Here is a 24,904-nt window from a genome sequence, read left to right as displayed (position 1 = left end):
AATGTTCTGCTCAGAAAGTGTTGCCCATTAACCAAGGTGTACTATAACACACGTGTCTATATTTTCATGATGATTCTAAATAGTTTTTATTAGCTTTACCACAACATTTGTGATTGCCAGGAAAACATATTGACCTGATGGGGAATCCATTGTTATGTGTTTCTCAGTGCTGGTATCCAACCGTCTGCTCTTACTGGACTCAAACAAGGCAGTGATTACGAGCGTCTACAGCAGGCATTAGGCCCAGACTGTAAATCTGCTCTGGGATTTTTAGATGCGTTTGCATGTGAATTGTACGCATGGCATCGACATTGCCATGTGTGAAAGCTGTTTCAGAATAATCACTTGGACAGAGAGGATATGCTGTGAACTGAGATGCAGAATTTTGAATTTTATTTGCAGGATTTGTTGTCTGTAGACATGGAACTAGACAGCAGGTTAGTGAGAAGATAAATTTGATCCATCCAAAACCTTCTGAATTACTGGAGCAATACAAAACAGTTTAACATCTTCTTCATTTACCTATATAATTGTATTGGTAGTTGGCACAAAAAAACACAGTAGTGCATTACTGCAAACATAAGTTGAATGTGGCTGATTTATTAAGCAGAGCTGGTTACTTTCTCTTTGTAATCCCTTTCAATGTTTCACTGTCCCAACACACTTTACAAGTGTTCTTTCGTGTTCTGTTTCTGCTATTAGACAACACAAGTATAAAATAGTGACTTCAATTAATGTTGACCAAGTCTAACGTTATTATCCAGCCTGCTGCACAGATACTCCTGATACTCACTGGTTTGTACTTTTGCTAAAACACAAATAAATGTCAAGGATAACAATATGATGTGTGTCCGTCTGTATTGATTTACAAAACAAGCAATCACTAAGAAAAGTGGAGACAACAAAAATGTGTCTTCTAATAAACGTTGCTGCTAGATGTATGTGTTTATGAAAGGTTGACAAACAGACAGCAGACAACATTTTCTTAAAGCCACTCATTGTCTTCTGGCGGATTTAACCCTACTGGCTGAAGTCGGTGTGTTGAAGGGATTCATTCAACATGTTGCAATGTAAACATAATGCTGCTAAAAATGTATATACCAGTTAGACTGTAAAAGCTTTACTTTCTAGCTTATTCTAGTCAATTACAGGCTGCATGTGTCTCAGTCTGACCAGCAAAACAGTGAAGGACTGTAAATAGTTTCCATGCATGACTTTGTGTTGTCTTGCAGAGATCCCCCTCTCTTCTTCTTCTTCTTCTCACTCTCCTTCCTTGAGGACAGGCCCATAATGAACCTAATCTGTCCGTCATTCGTCCTGAGCCGCGGGAGTTTCAGTCAATAACAATCAGTGTTGGGTGACTGTAATTAAGAACCAGGCATTTCATTGGGAGAAAGTCAAGAAAGGAGGGAGGGAGGTGTGGATCTGTTCTTTGCCCCCTGGCCCCTCCAGCCCACACCCAACAGGGAGGAGATTGGGGGGCCAATTAGAAGCTGAGGCACGTGTTATCGGGGCAATAACAGTGGAAGGGGAGAGAGACGCTGAGGAGTCCTCCAAATAAAAGGCAGAGGGACAAGGGACAAGGGACGTGGTCATTCACTGAACGGAGAAGTAACTTTAATGGAATGGTAATCAGGAAGGGGGGTCCCGGCCTCGGTAAAGGAGGAGGACAAGGAGAGGTCCAGCTTGAGTGGAGATGAGTGCGTGGATAATAGCATGGCATAATCATATATCAAAATTTAGAGGGAAAATAAGAGAGGTTAAGGAAGGATATTAGAGTGGCTGAAATGTCCTTTGAGAAATAAAGGTGGACACAAGACCTGATTAACTAAGAGGGTATGCCGACAGTGAGCTTTTAGAGGCAGGCAATGTAAGACTATTGTGGACCCCTAATGCAACCCCCTTAACATACACACACAATGATGACACACACACACACACACACACACACACACACACACACAAACACACACACACACAGGTTATTTTGGATCCATTCAGGTATAAAATGTTTCCTTTAATAATTATAAAATGATATATTGAATGTGACCTTATTGTCCCCAGAGGGCAACTCTGGTGCAGCATAAAAAAAATTATAATGTTTTTGTAAGAATAATGTTCATGAATAAAATGACTATGAAAGAAGATAAACAAGGTGAAAAAAGAAGTATGATAAACTAAGTCGGCCCATTCACTATATTCTCTGTATATTAGACACTTAGGTAGTTTCTCTTTAGTGAGAGGTAAATTGAGATTTCGGGCTCGGATCATCATCATTTTTGCATCATTATTGACAGGTGTACAGTAGTGTTTCACAACAACAGTAAAATGTGATGCATTGCTTTGTGGGATTGTCCATACCATGGACACTACTTTTGAAGGCACTAGTGGATACATTTTGTACGGAATTTGAACAAATGGTGGACATTAGATGAAGTGCACCATATAGTAAATAGGGAGTGATTTAGGACAGAGTCTTAATCAGAGCCTTAATGTTGATGAACACTACTAGATATTAAAAATGTAGCATTTAATCTTTAGAAAAACATTTGTTTCTCCTTGGGAAGTTAATTGACAATGGCATTTCAAAGATTGATGTTCGTCAGTACACGTATTGCATTATTTTCTACTAGTACAAAATAATACATTAGTTGTGCCCAAATTCCATTCTACATACTAATCATAGACAGCATGTACTATATAGTGATTGTCTGTTTTTGCAGTACATTTATTTCTTGTCACAAAGAATACTTTAGGCAATATTAGGCAGCTTTATTTATATAGCACATTTCAAGAACAAGGTAATTCAAAGTGCTTTACATAACTTATTACTTATTACCGTCTTTGACCGAGAGCAATACCTGTGCAATCAGTCAAACTGTGACTATGAAATGCCGTTGCCAGTCAAACTTTACAAACAGAACGTTTAAAAAAACAATTAATACACATTTTTTGTTTTCCAACATCTCTCTTGTGTGCATCAGTTAGTGTACATCAACAGTACCCTAAAAAAAAATCAAGTTTTCTTTTAGTATGCATACTTTTGTGTATAGGCTAGTTCATTTACATTTTTCACGTTTCCTGTGTGAACACAGTACATGTTTAAAACCTGTTTAGAATAAGTTGTAGTATTAATTTGAGACAAAGTCATTGAATTGTTGTATTTTAACTGCACAAACAGTATAATATGACAATTAGTATGAAGTACATGCTGTATACAATACGTTTGTAGTATAGAATTGGTACACACATGAGCACTGTACTGTATTTTCCCTATAACGCCTGTCAGTTTAAAAGACTTTACCCACCCTGAAACCAGCAGCAGCCTCTGCCAACATCCTGGCATGGTGCCCCAGGCCCCATCACTGTGCATATGACCCTGCTGGCACCATCGATGCCAGGGATCCTGACAAATGTTGGCACCTTCCCCTCGACCAACAGGGGATTGTGTGTGTGTGTGTGTTTTGGGGGGCAGCTTTGGCAGGACTGCAACAGATAACACCTGGTTTGCTGTTTTTAGGTACCATTAATACATCTCTGGACTTAGGGGACATTGTTTAAACACTCAATCAAGGGATTCGGATACTTGGGATAGAGGATTTGTCATTGGATTGTTGGGGTCACGTCAACTTTTGAAGTGACATGTAATGAGCCTTAAAAATAATTGTTAACTAAAACCTAGTGATAAAAACAGGTAGCGGTTACACAGCCGATTTAATATGTCTGCATTTCTGGCTTTTTTTGGACCCAATTGATTAAATTGCATACAAATTATTTCCATAGTGAGCCAACAAATATCAAGACGGACTTGAATAATACATTGAGTTTTGCTGCATGATATGGAAGCCTTAGATTGGCGAGTCTAACAGCAGCTCTTGGTTTTTACTGGAGAGCATTATGCAGAGCGCTCAGCTACGCGCCCATCTCTTAACCCATGTGTTGTTGAGGGAGGACAGCTTCCCCATCATCCTTTAGGTGAAGAAGGATGGACTGGAAGGGGTCGTGGTGAGCGTTGCAGAGAGGACGCTCTGCATTAATGAAGCCAATTTATCTGTGAATCAAAATGGGGGTGGGACTCCGGGGCGGGGAGGTGCTTTTTACATGTCCCATCAAAATGCCACTAAACCCTCCTCTCCTTCAGGAGTCAGGTCACCTTGGTACAGGTGTGTGTGTGTGTGTGTGTGTGTGTGTGTGTGTGTGTGTGTGTGTGTGTGTGTGTGTGTGTGTGTACACACACGCATGCGTTGTCTTTAACTGTCATTCTGTGCCTGTTCTTTACTCTTTCTGATTTGGTCTCCTTGTCTATGAAAATATTCTAAAACAAATTCCTGATTGCTGATTAATGACATCATGTTTTTCTAATCTTCTACAGGGAATATTGAGTACAGCTGTCCAGCCACCAATGAATGTGAGATCACCAAAAGGAGACGCAAGTCGTGCCAGGCGTGCCGCTTCATGAAATGTCTTAAAGTTGGCATGTTAAAAGAAGGTGAGTACTGATTTTCTTACCTGGTCATTTTTTGTGTTCTTCTTCTTACTTAATTCTACTTCAGATATAATTTAAGAGATATAGGGCTGAAACAGATCATGGATGTATCAATCAACAGAAATGCAGTCTACAACCTAATATCAAACATTGACCAAAATTATCTTGTTCCATCTTCTCAAATGTGAAGTATTGTTGCTGTTCTCTGTTATATCATTCAAACAAGAACAATTGCCTGCACCCTGAATAAATGGGAAGCATTCTTTCACTAATTTGTGACTTTAAATTAATCAATAATTAAAATAATTGTTAGCTGCAGCCCTGGTGAGATTTTAAACAGGACTTATTGGTCTCAACTATTTAAGAAAATTATGATAAAAATAGAATTGAAAAGGCAAAATAAATATTGTTTTTAAACGGAAATCTTACTCCCATTCTTCTGATTTCTGTTTTGTATTATAGTTAAAGTAGAATTAAGCTGTCCTGTATGGGACCAAAAGCCTTATGATCAGCCAAATTATAATATATATATTTTAATAAACCTATTAGATGCCATTGAGATTTTGTGACCAAACTTAAAACAAGTGTTTTTAGCTCATGAAGAGTTGATCAATGAAATATGAATATGAAAAGCTTATTGTTTAGGGTTATAAAGTGGATTGCTGAGCTTTAGGAGTAAATATCAAAATGTTGAACATAGACAGTTGATCGTGACTGTAACACAGTCTAACAGTCTTACTGGGGGCTAGAAGAAGGGTCAGTGATATTGTGAGATATTAAAGCAAGCTTTGTCCTCCGGGAGACACCAGTGACATCACCCACAAGTATTGCTTACCTCCACACACTGTTGAGCCTCTCTGCTTTTAACTCAGACGGGTAGGAAAAAAACTGCTGAGTTGGATGTTCCTACCAAGACTGACTGAGAAGTGTAACAGTACTCTTGAAAAGCACAGGTTGTTCTCCTAAGACTTCCCTTTCCCCTGGGCTCTGGGTGTCTCTCTCCCTCAGCCTCTCTCTCCCTCTCTGTCTGTCTGTCTCCCTTCCCCTCTCTTGCCTGGCATATTGATCCGCTAAATGCTTTCCGAACATCCCACCTCACTTCCTGCATGTGTTGTTTCTCCTCCAGTGAGAGACCTTTGGGAGTACAGAGGGAAAATCTAGCCGATAGATTTTTCTTTTTCTTTTTTTCCAAAGGAAAGAAGGTTGTTATGTGTTTGTTTTTTTGCATTTGTTTGTTTAGCTAGAAGAGCTATTCCACCCTAATGCATAGAGTCTACCTCTTAGTTATGCTTTTGTAGAGAGTATTATAATACCTAATGCTGAATTGGGACTTCACTGTACACCTTTTTGGACAGATTTTTATGCAAGATGCACCTTAAAAAAAAATATATATATATATATATATATATATATATATATATATATATATATATATATATATATGCCGTGTGAAAGCAAGGGAGAATTATGTATAATTTATTTGTTGAATTTCATGCCGTGTATTTCATTGGCACACTTTTACTCCCTCGGGTTTTAGTTACTTTAGAGCAGGGGTTTCCAAACTGTGAGGTGCCGAGGGAGATACGGAGGCAGAGATACTGTGTGAGGTGAAAAATAACGGAAGGTTAGTTAATATAGTTTGATTTGGCCCGCTTGTCAGGAGCAGCAGCAGGGGCTGTAACACATAACTCATGGAACATGAAAACCCTTAGTGCACAATCAACTTTAAAAATAAATGTATAGAAAAATTATAGAAAAAAGGCACTCCGTATGAAAAACGTGTGGGAGAATTATCATGTTTTTCAAGTTTTCTTCAGTATTAAAGTAACTCAGTGATCTTACATCTATGGGTACATTGTGGGACGGGGAGACGGGCATGATTGTCTCCATCAGTGTTGTAATCTAACAAAGTACAAATACTTTACAGTTACTGTACTTAAGTAGAATTTTCACGTATCTGTACTTTACTTCGTTATTTGTATTATTGGAAACCTTCACTTTTACTCCACTACATTTCCCCTCAGCGTCTTCGTTACTCGTTACTAACAAGAAATGTTTTCGTACATTGGAGTGAACAAAAACTTAAAATTCAGTTTTTGTCTTTGTTGATGTCAGACTTTGAGTTTGATGTTTAAGAAAGTGTGGAAACCCTAAATGTTATGCTTTACTATAAGGAAGCCACAATAAAGTTCATTATCAAAGTTTTTCTGTACTTTTACTTTTACTTCTAATAGTTAAGTACATTTTATTTCAGAAAATTACTTTTGATACTCAAGTACAGTAAATATCAGATACTTTAAGACTTTTACTCAAGTAATATTCTAAAAGGTGACTTTAACTTCTACCAAGTCATTTTCTGGTAAGATACTTGTACTTTTACTCAAGTATTGCTTTCAAATACTTTATACGGGACTGGTCTCCATCCACCAAACCATCACTTAGAGTTTAGTTGACAAATGATAGCTTCAGAGTAGTGTCTGTGTTTTTTAATACTTATTCAACAGAACATTATTTGAGCTCTGATATTATTAACATCCCTTCACAGTGTTAGGACCAGCATGAAACTCCACTAAGTACAACATTATATCCCAGTTTTAAGACAGATTACACCATGTTAAGTTCAGAGTTCTACACTGATTGTATAATATATATCCTAATGTTAAAAGAAGCGTTCAAAAAATCTGTTCATAGACTCAACAGTCATCATTTCCTAAAATAAACCATGGTCATACCGTTTTGTTGTGTTCTGCCAGCACCAAACACAACTCATAATAGAAGCTAGGAGCAGTTAACTGCAATCTGTTCTGGTAACACAAGATTGTATGTCAGGCTCTTGGTTCACTGCCACTCATACAACTTCACTATGTATGCTGTGTTTGTTCATCTCAGAATGAAGGATCATTCATTGTATTGCCATTAACACACTATTTATACATGCGCCCACTCTTGATGTCTTCATCCCGGCCCAAATATCTCACGCTGAGGCATTGACTCTCGGCCAGAAGAAACAAAGTTGCTTCAGAAATAAAGCTGAAACTATTAGCGCATGCTTAGAGGAAAACGGTGGGGTATTGTCTGTGGCGGGCCGAGCTAAGCCGTTGATATGGACAGTGTGTGTGTGTGTGTGTGTGTGTGTGTGTGTGTGTGTGTGTGTGTGTGTGTGTGTGTGTGTGTGTGTGTGTGTGTGTGTGTGAGAGGGGGAATCTGTAGCCTCCACTGCCTGCTGCTCCTGAGACGCGGCATCACAGCCACCGCGACATGTGGCACAGTAGGTTATTCTCTGAAAGTGATGGCATTCAATTAAAACATTTAATCGTAGCATAGTGCCACACAGCCTCTTACAGACATGAGGGGAGGCTTTGATCATGGAATCAGTGGGGGACAGCGGCTTGCCCTACTTCATGTAATGAGATCACCATGTAACAAGTGGCACAGGGCTGGTCATGGAAAAGGAATAATCACAAATATGAATGCAGTATGCATGTAAGAAACAAACTAGTCTTAAGAGATCTGCATTACATGACCGCCACATGTTGCATTGTAAACCTCTTAAAATTGTCCTGTCCTGTCTTATTTTGCAGCTATTGGCATACCATACTATTATACTATATAAATTATAAGTATTATTAAGTATTATTTACTATATATTGGCATACTATTGACCAAAATGTTATCATGTTAGAGTTATTACCTCATGAATTGTTATTACCAATGCTCACATTACAATCTTTCCATGCTCACAACATCCCAAAGTTATGTTTTAACTAGTTACAGTGCGGCAGTATCATAAGAACTGCTTTGCACTGCAGAAGATGTTGAAAGAACTTATGTGATCAGTCGTTCTAAAAGTGTCTAATATTTCCACCAGGACCCTCCTAAGCTCCGCTCTAAGCATGCCATCCCGAATTATAAAGTGCCAGCTGCCACAGTTATACACCAGCACCGTTGGTGGGCAGGGGAAACCCCTCCTCCCTGTAACACCTGCCGCTAATCAGCCGACTTCAGTTCTCAAGCCCAGTTTGGTGGCTTCAGGTGTGTTTGGAGTCCACTGTCGGTCAAAACAAATCACCTGTTTCGTAAGCAGTAGGGGAAGCAAAATGAGCCAGTGAATTAAAGTGATGAGGGGTTAACCATTATGTATTGTATGATGCATGTTCTCTGTGTGGGTGCACATTATGTGAGTTTGGATGTGAGTAAGCCGTTTTTGTGACAAGAAATGAATTAATCATCTTGTGTGTGAGAGAAAAAAATCAAAGAGACTTTTGGAAAAAATATTGTAGATGCCAGGCTTCTTTCCAGATCCGGCTTTACTGCTGTGCCTCTGCAGAGCGCCTGGATGAGCTGCGTGGAAGGTAGCTGCAGGCGTCTGTTTGAGGAAACCAGCCTAGCTCAGTGACCCCTTAAATGTCCAGCTGAGGCTGATAAAAGGTCACAGGTCCAATGGAAAAATTCTCACGTAATTACAACTCGCGGAAGGTATGGTGTCAGTCACTACTGCCAGGAGTCACTGCCTGCAGCTTATAGCAGGGCTAATAACCCTTTAGCATTACTGTATAATGTTAAATTATGAAAGAATTTTCTGGAATTAATTTGATTTTTCTTTTTTTACTTTGTGTGTTGAGTCACTCCTGGTATTTTCTTGTGAAGATGGAAGGTTTCTTTTTAAACTTTTTGTTTTAGTGCTGCAACAAATTCTTCGTAATCTAAGAAATCACATCATCATATTAGCAAGTTAGGATGTTTAAAAAGTATGTCCTATTGAAATAGAAGTGTACAACCCTGGTAGGTTTACAGAATTTCTGCTATGAATGAACATTTTAACGATTTCATTAAAAGACACTTGAGCCTTTGCTCTTCTGAAGTCCATGCTTTCCGTGTTAGCTCGGCGTTTCTGTGGTGTATTCTTTGCTTGTGGGGATTTTCTGACACCACTGTACAGTAACGTGGTGGATAAATACAAGCTGCCAGACTATTTTGGCAACCTACACCGCTGTCTCGCCCTCGCCCGACCACAGATAGGGATCAGCAGTCTTTCCTGAGCGAACGTGGCTACCGGGATAACGTTACAGCCTTATTTTCCTCCAGCCACATACACAAAAGATTAGTAAAGCCATATCCAATATCACAGACTGTCAGGTTCCTTTTCCAATCAATAGGCTTAGATCAGAAACCAAGCTATACACTAAGATTACATCATCAAAATAAAGATATAGCAAAAATCTATACTGTATGGGTGCCTTTAAAGTCTTAGCCGATACATCTGCACAGCATACAAAACCAGATTCAGTTTCACCTTTGTTGCTCTACGTCTGTATATTGAAGGCAGTTAAACTGTAAAGACAAAATGGCCTCTGACCCCTTGCCACTTGAATTTGTCTTGTACGGCAAACTTGTCTATCTAACAGGCCATGTGTGGGGCCTTGTTTGCTTTTTAGGGTGTCAGAGTAGCTGGAAGACTGCAGCTGAGAGTCAGCGCCCACCCAGAGGCTCCGCACTGGCCTGTCCTCACTGTCTGGCAGGTGATAGATCAGACACGGAGGCTAACACGTGTTCCTCTGAAGAAGGGGATTTAGCGAAGTGCTGACCTCTTTACAACCCTCCGATACACACACTCGACTCACAGCACACACATTCATGTACGCACATGCCAAATGTATATCACCCTTGACAAGTGACATGGGAACGGACCTTGAGGTCCATGTTTCCTCTTGGCACCCTTCTCCTTCTATGTTCTTTTTCTTTTACCCACTCCAACACACAGCAATTTGTGCAAACACCACAGACCGAACGCCTGCTACACCAACACATCGGAGATCCTGAATCGACCCGGCCATCTCCAGCCACGCAGATGTTTTCAATTACAGGCACATTTGTGGTCAGCGCGGCTCACTAATACACAGTAATACCCCTTGCAGACACGCCGGCTCAGATTTATAAAAAGTGTAAAACATGATAAAGAGAGCGATGCCAGTGCGCGGTTATGGGAGAACAACTCCTGTTTTGTCTTGTCAGCCCATTGGGGTTTAGAGCAGGTGGGACGCTATCCTAATACACCCCCTCCTCCTCCCCTTGTCCTGTGCCCATTTTCCTCTACCCTCCCTCTCTCTCTCTACAATCAAACAAAAGCTGTCCTATGTCTTTAGCTTTTCGCAGGCTCACAGACTCGACCCTCAGAAGTAGCTCTGGAAGGCCAAGGTCCATATGCCCTGTAAAGGGTAAGCGACTGTGTAGGAGGGGACGCACGCTGCATCCCTCTGATTTTTCCCAGCTAAAATAGGGAGCTCGTAATCTCCCTTTGGCAGTGTTAGCCAGCCAGCCAATTCTGACACATTCTCTAGAAAGAAGTGCCTCTGACAGGTGAGCGGCTGAAAATAGTGCATGAGATAACATAAACATAACACACACACACACACACACACACACACACACACACGCACACACACACACACACAAACACATTTTCATTTAGGAACACACAAGCTTGATACACTCTGTATAAACCAAAGACACATTTGTGTGATGAAATATGTTCTCTATAGAACTTCATAGTATGAACAAATGTCACAAAGATATACTTTGTGATAGTTTTTGTTTGGGACTTTTTCTCAGTTTTTTTTTATTTTAGGAGCAGCATCATTAGTTTTCACTTAATTTCTATCGTTTCTATCCATGTTTGATTTGTTCTGTATCAGCATATACATACATACATACATATACTAGCATTAATACAGTGTGCAGGCCTGTAGCCATTGAGGATACTGAAGTTATGCTGTCTGTACTTTGTGAGGGAGTTACATGCTATATTTTAACAAAAAGTTACACATGGTGTGTATCACATATGGTGATTATAGTATCTTTAGACTCAACAACCAGAAGATAAATAAATAAAGGAATCATTATTGCCACACCATAATGTTGTTCCTGGCAGCATAGAGAAGGCACACTTAGACCATGTTGGGTCTTTTTTTAATGAGATTTACAGAAAATGTGATTACATTTAACAGAAAAAAAATAAAGTTATTATTATTAAATTAAAATTTAACCATTACGATTTAGTGACTTTTTTTAGTGTTTGTGTTGGTGGAATTTAAGTATACCTAAAATCCTCGCTATAAACCTAGCTGTATGATTTTATAATTGTTTTTTTTATGTAGACATAAAATCTGAAAAGAATAGGAATCAAAATAAAGAATAAATAGCCTATTAAACACATTAAAAGAATGAAATTAATCCACATGACACAAACACACGCACAGCGGCCGTCACATAAAGGAAAACAAAGCCGCTTCTATTGGGAATGTGCTTTAACGCTGCACAAGTCAATAAAGATATTGAATGTGAAAGGGAAGCTGGCGTCAGGTGGCCATAAAGATTGCTCCTATGCAAACATGCATCATCGTCTTTCCCCACTCATGTACACACACGCAGAACAAGAATGGACTGTCAGCCAGTATCTTTGTGCCTTAGGCCGTCTCAGTTATGAGCATACTGTACTGTATGATCTTACCAAGCTCATAACATTCAGCACACAGACTTCTACCCCTGCATCCATACTTTGGCTGCCACACGTTAGGGCTAGCAACCGTAAAAAATGGATCTGGATGCTTTAAAGATGATCTGTTGCCCCCATGTCCCAGGCTCTCTCACTACCAAAACACAAGCTCTCCTCTGGACCCGATTTGTCTTGAAGCATGCTGGCTGGTGTGGTTTTGGGCCTGAGGTGTGGAATGTGGTGCTGACGATGACACAAACCCCCACCCGCCCACCCCCAGCCCTCCACAAGGGGCCTCATCCAGCTGTCTTGTTGTGGTCAGATTCTCAGTACTGTGCCCTATCACATGGGGAGGAGATAATCCCGCACTGGTCGGATCAGGCGCTCGCTGGGACAGGAAGGGCTGTCAGGGAGGGTGATGTACACCCGATGCTGAAAGGGAGAGAAAAAAAAGACAGACAGACAGGAAAGTGAGAGAAAGAAAAACAGAGATCTTGCAGAAAACTGATACATTCAGCCAAAAACAGCAGCTTGTTCTGTCTTATGACCCTGCCATTCTTCAACATTATCTAACCCTTTTTTTCCTCTCTGTCATTCTCTCTGCCCTTCTGCCTTGGGTCTCTGCCGTTTGCAGCGTCGCTAAGCTGTAAACTGAAACTGGTTAGCGCTGAGCTCTTAATTCTTGTCAGCGTCTATTAATTATGGGCCAGTTGGATGTTCCAGTTCAAACAGCCCCCGCGGATCTTGGAATTCTAACTCCGGCTGTTTGGTCACTTGTCACAGCCACATGACCCCGCAGCCTGCAGCAGGGAAAACAGTGTGTATGCGTGTGTGTGTGTGTGTGTGTGTGTGTGTGTGTGTGTGTGTGTGTGTGTGTGTGTGTGCGTGCGTGCGTGCGTGCGTGTGTGTGTGTGTGTGTGTGTGTGTGTCTGGGTGCATGCATGTGAAGATGGTGGTAGATGTCAGGGACAAAAGCAGCAACAATTTGCTGTCAGTTAGTCTGACAAGTGTATGTCAATTTAGGGTATACTCCTGCTTGATACATTTTTGCATTACACAAGCTTATTGTTGTGAAAGCCTTTATTAACTGCATGTCCCTTTATTAGGCCTGTGTGTGTGTGTGTGTGTGTGTCATTAAATAGAGAGAAGCTATTGAATTGATTTAATATCTGGAGTACATGCATACAGTTTCCTGAAGCACAATTTATAATTTTAAATTTACCTTAACCAAGAGTAATGGTAGAAACAACTACTAAAGCTCCATCTATCACAAACCCAGTTCCAAGCTGCCTAACTGACTAATTAAAACCGCATCCACATGTGTTCAAAGAACAAGAAGTCTGTTTGCAAGCCTTATTGATTACTTTAAGGCGTACAAATGGAAGCTGTGTTAGGAGAGGGACTCTCGATTTAGCTTCAATCTGCCAGGCATAAAATGATCTCACTGTGTTTGCTGGGAAGAATCAGCTCCCTCTGGGCACGGTGGGTAATTAGGTTAGTGGATAGTCGGTGTCAGGAAATTGAAAGACCATCCTAATCGGATTCTTTTGTTTCCAGGGGAATCAAAGAAATGTATACGAGTCGCTGGGAAATCTCACACAACTCAATTCCACTTGACCATGTAAAATCTGTTTGCTCTCCCTCAATGCTCAAACAACTTTTAATACAAGGGTGTAAATCCAGCACATACGGTGCATCTGATGTAGCCTGTGTCCTTTGAGATGGTTTTCAAGATAATCCCTGATATGTCAGTTTGTATACTAACTAGATACTTACACTCTTCCATCTGCAACAAGGAGGTATTGAACTCTTTAAGTTAAAAGGTCGAAAAGAAAAGAAAGCACACCTGGCGCATCACTTAAAATATCACTCCGCCATTTCTGTCAACACTACGGAGTTGAATTCAAAAACGGTTTAAAAATATTTGTATTCATGTAATAAATGAAAGCACCTCGGTCCTAGACACATCACTGCCATGCCAATAATGACATTAAATCGAACCCTCTCGTGTAATATTGTTTAAATAAAGTACTACAAAAGGCTTCCTTAACGTGCTATAACTTGAAAAACAGTTGTATATGATACTGAAGAAATACTCCTCAGTTTTATAATGAATGTAAAAAATGACTCAGCAATATACAGTATATGCACATATTCTTTTATCATGTTGAAAGCCTTAACATTTCTTTGGTGTAGATGCCATTTATACATGTGTAATATTTTTTGCAGGTGTACGTCTGGACCGGGTGAGAGGGGGGAGACAGAAGTACAAACGGAGGTTGGACGCGGAGAACAGCGCCTACCTCGGCCTCGGCATCCCTCCTCCAGCTAAGAAGCCATGTGAGTCACAGTTTTTTGTTGTTTGCTGAATGCTGAGTGTTAATGTTAAAGGAGGCACCTTAACATTACATTTATTTTTATATCAAAGCAGCCATTTCAAAACTTGGGGCATTTATAGAAATGTTGGGACTTGGAGTACTGCTATTAGAAATATATTCATTTTACAATTTACATTCACAATTTTTGTACATTGGATTTCACTGTCGGGGGAAACAATCTGTGTTCAGATGTGCTATAGTCTGATTCATGACCAGGCCAACCTCAACCTGACACTTTTTTGATTTCACCATATATTATGACATGCCAGACTATATTTTGAATTAACACTTTTGCTATGTATTATTTATTCATTTACTTGTTGTGTCATTTCTGTGCCCCAGTGTAATCCAGCCTACATTCCTGTTATTTTCTTCTTTTTTTAACTGTATATGCTTTTGCCTAAAATTGTTTCACAATCCATCTCTCATTTCTCTCTCCATCTCTGCATCCGTCCTCCCCTCTTTCAGTGACGAAGATCGTTTCCCATCTGTTGGTAGTGGAGCCAGAGAAAATCTACGCCATGCCTGACCCCACCATGCCCGATGGAGACATCAAGGCCCTGACCACGCTGTGCGACTTGGCCGACCGCGAACTGGTGGTCATCATCGGCTGGGCAAAACATATCCCAGGTAGAGAGACATGACTGCTAATGAATGAATGTGTTGTCTGGGATATGGTTTTCAGATTCTTTTCATTTCTTAATATAACATTTATAAGCACTTAATATTTACTTTTTTTCCTGTGTTTTGCCCAAAATAGATTAAAAACAAAATACAATCATGTATTTTTTTAAATGATATACAAATTACTGTATGATATAAGAAATAGAACTATGATTATCTTACCAGCTGTTTTGGTTCATGAAATTTAAAAACATCTATTATAAGGTAGTGTGAGCTGTTGACAATGAAGTATCCCACATTTGTTTGTCCCACTTTTATTTGCTGGAACGATACAGTATAAGCTTACTGAAGTAGTTTACTGACTGTTGCACATAGATAACCCCCCACACACACGCGCGCACACACACACACACACACACACACACACACACAGACACACACACAGACACACAAAAACACACACACACACACACACACACACAGACACACAGGATAATTAACATCTGCTACTCATCTGCACCTTAGGGAGAAGCTAGTCCCATATTCTAAAATCTAATCAATAAAGAGCAGCTGAAACCTTTGATTTGACTGGGTAGGGTGGGAGAGTCTGGGGAGGGGGGGGGTCCACCCCTATGTCAATGTATTCCATTTCAATCCCAGACTTAAAGAAAGCAATCCTCTTACTTACTTAAGGAGACACAGTAAAATTGATTTATTTAGGGGAATACTGATGGATTTACCCGCTCCTTGTTGACAGATTCTTAAATAAGACTTGTTATGCAAATGTTCTCTTTTTATCTCAGTTGAAACATACACTTTGGGCCTCCGTATGTTTAAAGGAAGCACAGGTTAGACTCGAAGTAGATACATCTCATTGATCCAGTCAAGTATAGTTTGTACAATATTGCACATGTGGCCAATTCATCACTTTTATATTGCAATTTAGTGCTGCAGGACACACATTTCATCATCAATTAACTGCTAATTATTTTCTCAATCAATTCCCATCACAATTTTACAGTACAGTAACATCATCATCAAGTAACATCTTCAAATGCCTTGGTTTTGTCCCACCAACAGTACAAAACCCATAGATATTTCATTGATAATGATATCAATAAGATATGATAATCACTGTGTTGATACCAAACCTGTCCTGGGAACCTCAGAGGATTGACTTTACAAAGACACAGGGGAGCTGTTTGGCTTTGGAGGAACGCTGGGGTCCGAGGCAAGGGTGCTGTCTCACCACGGCAAGATGCTTTAACAGGGACAAAAGGAAGTCTTTTCTCTTTTTCATCAAACATCTTGACACATCTGTTTTTTAACTGGCTTTTAAAAAAAATCTAATTCAGGTCTATTTTTCAGAGAGAGATCCCAAATCCAATTCTTTAACAACGTCATAGCTACAGGGGTGCAGAAATCAATTCAAGAAATCTGCCGTCGTATTTTTGGACCTCAATTTCTGTTCCATTTTCTATGTACAACTATTGATCTTGTATGCTATGTAGATCTAAATCTAGACCTGACAGAGTTATTAAAGGGGCATGCGACACTCTTGGGACATTTTACCCGGGGCCACCGGGTCAGAGTGTCGCCAAGTAACGATTAAGACAAAAGGGGTCCCTACAGTTTAACAGTCCACTCCCATCATTACACTCATAGCCCACTGTGCAAATGGCCTTAACGATGAGGTAATAAGAGTCATTACTGCAGATCGCTCCATTAATGTAAAAGTCCTTCAACATCCAGATGTGGAGACCTGGGAGGAAACATGCCACGTTGAATAGGTTTTCTGTTACATGTTGTCATTTTGAAGGCTTGCTTATTTGTGAATTTGAAAAGCCGGGCTAAAGGCAAACTACTATGATGTGATTTAATGTGCACAAGTTTACTTTAAATATGAAAGCAAATATATGCACCAAATAAAAAACATGTTTGAGAGGAAGGCTGTAAGTCATCACAAGGCAGTCATTGATTGGATGTTGCAAACACTGTTGTGAAAATGGAAACAGAATAGCAGCAGGAGGTCAGAGGTGACCACTAATTTGTGCAGCTGTTAACACACACACACACACACCTTCATGTAAGTGCACACAACACGTGTAGATGTGTATTCCAGGCAACAGCATTCAGCGCCCTTTGGTATTTAGTATTCATTCAGTTCAGCATTGCTTTCTTCCTCTTTCCTCTCTTTTTCTCTGCCACTCACACACACAGACTCTCTCTACCATCATATCTTTCACACACACTCTGTGGCTTCCTTGTTCGCATGTTCCCCTGGCTCTCCCCCTCCTACTCTTCCTGCTCATATAGGGCCCTCTAGTCTCATTATTACCTCTGTCTTTTTATTAGGCCCATTAGGGCTCTTAGGAGGCCTGTAATGATACTAAATGAATAGAGAGTGAACTGCTGTCTGTTTTAGACCTAGCTCTCAATGACAGCTTCAAGCTTCACTGCCAACCACTCAGTATCTTCATTGTACTGAATAGGGATTCAATTACTTATCTGATCTGTACCTGTACTGTACTGTTGCATAGCCAGAGCTCTCTTCTTTTGTGCAAACAATCACTAACATCCCACGGTATGCTGAGGATTGGTACCTTATAGAAATAGACGCATGATATACTGTTAAATCATATGGTACAGTGATTCAGTATGACCTGTAATATCATAGGCTGTTACATGTAGATTTACAGTCCTAGTAAGTAGAATTGAATCCCAAATTTGATTCACCATCACTTAATTCAGTGTTACAAAGACAAACAATAACAACCATTTGGTTATTAAGGCTGGGGGAAGATTGTGACTTTGGTCAAATGATAATAAAGTAAACACATCGTGCCTCATGCTTTAAATTAATTTTTTCAATATTTATAAGCAAGACCACAATATTTCCCTTACGACTTATGAGTGACTGAACATAATAATAATAATAATAAAAATAATAATGATAAAAAGTGTTATCCTGCATTAGTTGCCATAGGAGTGACAACGTTTTGAAACCTGGCAAATACGTAAATTAACATTTACTCATTAGATTGATAGAAAATGGAATCAAAGTGACAACATTTTTATTTTATTATTTTCGAAATGTGCTGTTGCAAATAAGTATATGAATGTAATTTATAGAAAGACTCGGTTGAACTGTATAACAAACAACATCCCATTAAAATGTATTTCTGTAAAAAAAAAAAAAAAGAAAATCTACGGGCTCTGTCACAATGAAACAGCCAACTAGACAGCTAAAGCAAGAGAGCTATATGATAGCTGGTGAGATAGCAACTATCTAGCTACATTTACTTACCCCACTTTCTCTTTAACTGAAAATGATCAGTTGAACCAATATTTTGTTCATTCAGTTTGTTATCCAACATACACTAGCTAAATAAGGCAGTAGCTACAGCTAACCTAAGCTCGTTTGACTAAAAGATAACGTTAGCTCAGCAGAGTGTCAGTAACTGCCATCTCAGCTTTTGACTTTAGTGAATTCACATACTTTGGTGTGTTTAAGTTGCCTTTAAATCCCATATTTAAATGTATTAAACTATAGATTGAATTTTATTTCGATATAGAGTGCAGTATCTGCATTTTTTTTAAGTATCCTTTATAGCCTATGATTTAATTAGGTGGACTAATCAGCATTAAAATGTATAAAATGAAAGCATTATAATCTTTCAATGCAGTTTTCCTGGCAGCCTGTAAACTTTAAACTCTTTTTCCTTAATTTCTCCTTCACTGCTGTCTGCCGTTGTAGGGCAGAATACTAGATGATAATTCCTTTCCTTATAGTGTAGTGGAAACCTGTGGCATCCCTTGTTCATGCTTTTTGTCATCACGGGGAGAAAACAGCAGAGACAGAGACATTCCCAGTTTGCTCAATAATGTGTCATGTTTGGTCAAATGGCAGTAAATCAGTAGGGTGAATATTGATATTTCATCAGGGGGAATCACCCTCCACAGCGACACTTAACTCAGCCACCTCCGGGCGACACACCTGAAGCTCGGGGGCGACCCCCGGGGAGCCAAGAAGTCACTGCACCGCTTCAGTAAATTGAGTGGAGAAAAAACACACAGGCTGGGGAATAGAAAAGAATGATGAAGAAAAGAATGAGACAGCTAAAAATGGTGTACTTCTTTCACAAAATGTTTAAAGAAATGTTAAAAGAAAAACCTGAGATAACATAACAGAAGAAATGGTGGTATAAAAACGACCTTTTAATGCTTTTTTGGGTGGGTGAACCAAATAAGAGCTTTGATGTATTACACACTAGTAATAAGCATTATTTTTTGTCTAAATTATTACTCCTTTACATCAGTTTTTCTCACTCACTTTGTCCACACATATATTATGTTAGACTCATTGATCCTCCCTCGTTATTCTAAATACACCTTACTGGATTAAATTCATTCGTTTTCTTGTCTTTTGGGGATGGAGAGTAAATTCATGAGTTCCTGGTGCAGCCTACAGTATGTACATTCAGTGATCCTGTAGTCCCCCCCCCCACTAAACGTGTACCGGATGTCCTCCATCAACTGTCTGTTTGTCAGATCTGAGGCTTGGATCGATCCCCCTTGCGCATTTGGTGGACTGATTACAATCTACTAATCAATGACACCCCCAGCACTCTTTTCTCTCTCCCTCATTCTCTCTCTCCCCATCGTTTCTCTATTTGCTTGATAAGAACCATTGGAAGGACCTCTTTTAAGTCAACCTGCCCCATTCCCATCCATACAACCTCAGATTTAAGTAAGCAGAGTGGTGGGTTCAAGGCCCTGGTCAATACCCCCAATCACCTTCCCATTCACTATAGAGTAGTGAAAGGTATTGTGGCGCTTGAGGTCCTTTCAGATGTCCGTCTGTTTGATGTGGTGTGTGCGAATGTTAGAGAAGAGAGTTGACGGGTCGACCTCAAGATCTTGGATGGATTGTTTCCTCGAGTGCAGAAGGTTCAACACATTAGACAAAAGGATCAAGAAAGTATCTATCAGGTGGAATATGTTTTTTTTTTGTCTTACCTTGATTGAAAATCTTTCCCATCATAATACCATTATGTCCCTCTGTAATAATTATAATAATAATGCAGTTAATTTAAAGAGAATTCCAGCAATTATGTTTATGACTTCATGTTATAACCAGCTCTAATTTTGAGAGCGCACACACAAGATGCAAATCAGTGTGTACTTAAGACCAAACACGCTCGTCTTAAATACACGGTGCTTTATTACCCAAAAATGTTCTGCCATCTTGCCTTCATCAGGGTGGTATCTGAAGCTTCTTTGTATATAGTTCATCCATTAGTTACTGTTGGAGCCATTATGCAACTGCTCAAAAGACTCTACAGTTACTTTACAAGAGAAATAGAAATGAATGAAATAAGATATACCTAACATTACAACCAGTACATCATTCAAGGCAACTGAGCAAACTCCTCCACTGATGCAGGTTGTGAGATACAGTGGAAAACTTTAAGGAAAAGCTAATAAGTGGAAGTTAGGATTTATTTTTTTAAATTACAACTATCTTTACAGTATTAAGCTAAATCCACAATGGATAGATAAAAGTTAAATCTTAATTTTCAGAACAAAAAATGAAACTCTATACCCTTTTAAAACACAGCATACTCGAATCATTTCCATCGCTTTTTGACTTCCTCCTTCCCATCCCTCCTTTAGCTGAAATTAGTTTTTTAAGATTTATTGTTGTTGTTTTTAAACAAATGTAGTCCACTAAACTCTATAAAATTGCCTTTATAAATTCCAAACTCCTTGAAAGTTCACATGACTAAGAAATGACCCCGATGAAGGCATGATAGCCAAAAAATGTTTTAGAGATGAAATACGCTCTATTTGAGGAGAGTTTTACAAATTATATGATGGATAACTTCATATTATGACAGATGGTGACACAAACCAGAAACAATGATTACTGTAAGTGACTGAGGCCACTTTGATTTCAACCCATTCATTTAGTCAGTTTGATTTCAGAATGTATTTTATGTTCTTTCTTTAGTGCCATGAAAGAATAAGAGATGGTTAGGTTTAAAAGTGGATTTGTCCTCACTAAGCGGCGTCTTGCGGTTGTAGCAGCCCTAGCTCATGTTTCAAAGGCCTCCATACTTGACTGATTTATATTCTTCCCTTAAGCCCCCACATACAGTCATCGGCCTCTGTTTCAAGTTGGACTTCTCCGTGGATTATACAGGGCTGCAAACACAGCCCATAAAACACATTGAGGACTTGAGTCGGCCAATTACAGTGCAGTGAGGTTAATGGGTTGATCTTGTGATTTGTCATGGTTATACAGTGTGAGTGCAGCAATACCTGGAAAGAAAATCTCAAAAAAAGAACCCATTTTCTTTTCAATTCTGCAGGTTTTTCCACTCTCTCGCTGGCAGACCAGATGAGTCTACTGCAGAGTGCTTGGATGGAGATCCTGGTGCTGAGCATCGTGTTTCGCTCGCTGCCCTGCGAAGACGAGATTGTGTACGCAGAGGACTACGTGGTGGACGAGGAGCAGGCGAGGATCTCAGGTCTACTGGACCTGCACGTCGCCATCCTGCCGCTCGTCCGGCGCTACAAGAAGCTGCGCATGGAGAAGGAAGAGTTTGTCACGCTCAAAGCCATCGCCCTCGCCAACTCGGGTATATTTAGTCTCCTCAATCCCACTGTTGGTCGCTATAAACTGATGCAGTGCAGCCAAACAATATAACTTTATTTATATAATAATTATAGTAGATCTACCAAAGTTTCCAAATATACCAAATACTTTTTGAGTTTTGGGGAAATGTGGGAAGACATTAACAATAGGCCTACTTTAATTTGATGGAGTCTTGGATTTTCTTGGGTTTTTTTCAACTTTAAAGCTTCTTAAAGTGAAAATGAAAGGAAGCATACTGTATAAGATATTTCAGGGCTTACACTGTAAAACAAAGACTGTGTACATTAGATTACTTTTGGTTTAGGCACTTGGCTAAACAAAAGTGATATTTTGTAGCATCAAGAACTTGTATTTTTATTGCAAAGATCCTATTATTATCTCCTTATTTTTCTCTGCAAACGCAAAGGTGCCATGAGCTTGACATGAAGGTACATCTCTACGTTCAATCTTACATAAATCTAGATAGCTGGCATTTAATTAAACCAAACAAAGAAATAAAGCAAAAAAATGTCAAGTGATTGTCTATATCTGGTGAGCCGATCACTTCCACACTGAAGGATACCTGATAAGAGGGGACAAAAAGGTCAGGAGCATGGTCATTTAATTCAACACTCCCTATGTGTGTGTCTGAGTGTGTGTGCGCGCTTCTATATTTTAATTTGTGTGTGTGTGTGTGTGTGTTTGTGTGTGTGTCTGTCACATTGTGCTCTCATTCTCTCCATCTCCATAACAGTGGCTGCCAGCGCGCCACAGCCGAGGGAGATATATTTAGCATTTCATTAGGAAAACAGGGGCTGTCAATAAAATGTGTTAAGTGGAGTGGAATGAGCGTTGGGGAGCGACGGGCCTCGTTTGTTCCAATGTGAAGATGCTGCGCCTGTATCGACAGTTTGCTTTTCATGAGACCGGGCCTGTCCCCCACTAATCAATGCCTGTTAGGAGTCTTTTCTCCTGCCTGACTGAAAAATGAAAAATGCTGAGCCCAGATCTTTAGTCTTCTGATGACAAACTCTCCATGGGACGGTGGAAAGAGGGGAGGATAAATGGGAGGGGAGAGTTGGAGGGTAAGGGGGGGTTAATGGAAAGACAGGGATGTAAAGGTAAGGGAGAAGTGTGAGAGAGGAAGGTAGGGGTTGAGAGGGAGGCTCAGCGAGGGCGAACGGGCAGCTTCAGCTCGTTTGAACACAGTCTCAGCTTTGGCTCCTGGGGTCCTGTGGGTGTGACAACTGTGGAAATTCATGGCCATTGATTTTGTAATTAGCGGAGTATCGACGGGATTGAAGCTAGGCTGCTGACGGATTACATGGAAATTGTTTCTTCAAAGTTAGTTTTGCATTCCGCCCTTAAACATCTCCAACGCACACAAGTACACACACACACACACACACACACACACACACACACACACACACGGTGGAAAAAAATGCTCTCTCTGTGCTTTTACACACATTTCTCACACACTGACACACATTTGAAAACATATTCTTTCTTTGCATCTCCACTTCTCTCTCTGCTTTACACACACACACACACACACACACACACACACACACACACACACACACACACACACACACACACACACACACATATGCTCACACAGCCAAAGGAGGATCAGATCAGTATTAACATGAAGGTTTCAAATGAAGAGAGCTGGAACACATGTGCGGTCCACATAGCCTAGTTAATTTCCCAAGATAGAAATGCAATTTACACAGAAGGCGACTGGTAAAAGAGACTTAATCAGTCAGTTAGGAACATAATTAGCCTTGTACTTTCCTTTTTTCTGCCTCATTTACATGTTTATACACGGTCTTACTTCACTCCACAACTTTCATGACACATAGCAGAGCTGATCTAATTCCCTCACACACTTCAATCAGCAGCCACATTTGGTTTAGCTACAGTAATACAGTGCGTTTAGAGGATGAGACGAGTCGCTCTTATTCTTAGATATACCAAGATGCATTGCTTCGATTCAATTATAATACTGAATTGAATTCCCATTTTGCCGTGCACAATTGTATCTATCAGTAAATGTATTGTGGATATGATATACACAGATTAGGCCCGACACTATAAGTCTGTGCAGTGAAATTGGCTGAAAGCAAACCACTGCATGTCCATTAAAACGCTCTCTGTCAGCTTGGCCTTTGGAGGACAAGTCTGTTTTTTCCCCCTGACTTGTAGACTTGTACATAGAGAGCAGTTTTTAATAAGTCTCAACTGGTTTTATTTTAGAGCCTCTACATAAGGGGGCCAACTGCTCTTTCTTATGGAAATGAAGGCCATCTGCCGCCATCATTCAGCTGAACGATATCCTAGTAATGCAGCCATCTGAATTCATTAGCAGGGGGGATGTATGTGGTCCATGATACCCAAAGAAATGAATCTTTTTCCTGTCCCACCGTATATTTATACAGACCTACAGTACCTCTCCCTCTCTCTCCCTAGAGTCCTGGCCATGCATAGGCATTTATTTAAGGAGCGTCATTAACTACTACCAAGAGAAAACCTTTCTCCAAAATTGCATGTTTGCAAAGACAGGCTGCAGAATTTAAAGGCAGCCGATGTTGCTGCACAACACCAAGTTGTTGTTGCGTTTGTTAAACTGCAGCTCAATAGAAAATGTTTGCTTTTCATTTAATACATTTATCATTTAATAGTTATAGCTTTGAATTATAAATAATACAAATATTTTCTTTTTTCCTTCCATCCTTCCCCACCACCCTTCTTGCTCCAGACTCCATGCATATAGAGAATATTGAGGCCGTCCAAAGGCTCCAGGATTCTCTCCACGAGGCTCTGCAGGACTTTGAGGGCTCCCAGCATCCAGAGGACCCTCGACGGGCAGGCAAGCTGCTAATGACCCTGCCTCTGCTCCGTCAGACCGCCACTAAGGCTGTTCAGCACTTCTACAGCATCAAAATGCAGGGCAAAGTCCCCATGCACAAACTATTCCTCGAGATGTTGGAGGCCAAGGCTTGACACCTGGGCCAGATGTTTGACAGACAGCAGCAGCACCCAATGGGAGGCAAGGGTCAGCCCATAAAAAATAAAGGTGGTGTTCCAATTGACAGTGAAAGGATGAAGCTTGGACTACTGAGTCATGTTAACACCTTTAAATGGTAATACACATAAAAGAAAAGGGGACTTGAAATAGTTTTGAAAATGGTGAATATCAACTTGATTGACATGGGATCATGATGATGTATATAAAGATGTTGTGTACAGAAATCAGGCAACCGAGGTCTTGTTATAAC

The 24,904-nt window shown here is 40.0% G+C and overlaps 1 protein-coding gene across 10 annotated transcripts in view; it reads left to right on the top strand.

Annotated features, from left to right (window-relative positions):
* The window catches only part of LOC144533331 (steroid hormone receptor ERR2-like), a 68,827-nt gene extending 44,198 nt beyond the window's left edge, over nt 1-24,629 (top strand). For 2 of the 10 annotated variants that reach the window (XM_078274618.1, XM_078274619.1), the window contains 5 exons: nt 4,373-4,489; nt 14,208-14,318; nt 14,825-14,986; nt 21,355-21,624; nt 24,385-24,629. In XM_078274618.1, the coding sequence (XP_078130744.1) occupies nt 4,373-4,489; nt 14,208-14,318; nt 14,825-14,986; nt 21,355-21,624; nt 24,385-24,629 (905 nt within the window). Of the gene's footprint in view, nt 1-4,372; nt 4,490-14,207; nt 14,343-14,776; nt 14,987-21,354; nt 21,625-24,384 lie in introns of all 10 variants that reach the window. The other 8 variants (XM_078274627.1, XM_078274626.1, XM_078274623.1 and 5 more) reach the window with 8 other exon arrangements.
* The last annotated feature ends 275 nt before the right edge of the window (nt 24,630-24,904 follow it).

The sequence above is a fragment of the Sander vitreus genome, chromosome 18, assembly GCF_031162955.1.
Source record: "Sander vitreus isolate 19-12246 chromosome 18, sanVit1, whole genome shotgun sequence".
Classification (NCBI taxonomy): Eukaryota; Metazoa; Chordata; class Actinopteri; order Perciformes; family Percidae; genus Sander; species Sander vitreus.
The sequence above is the reverse complement of the archived record's forward strand: the minus strand, read 5'-3'. Positions and strand labels throughout refer to the sequence as shown.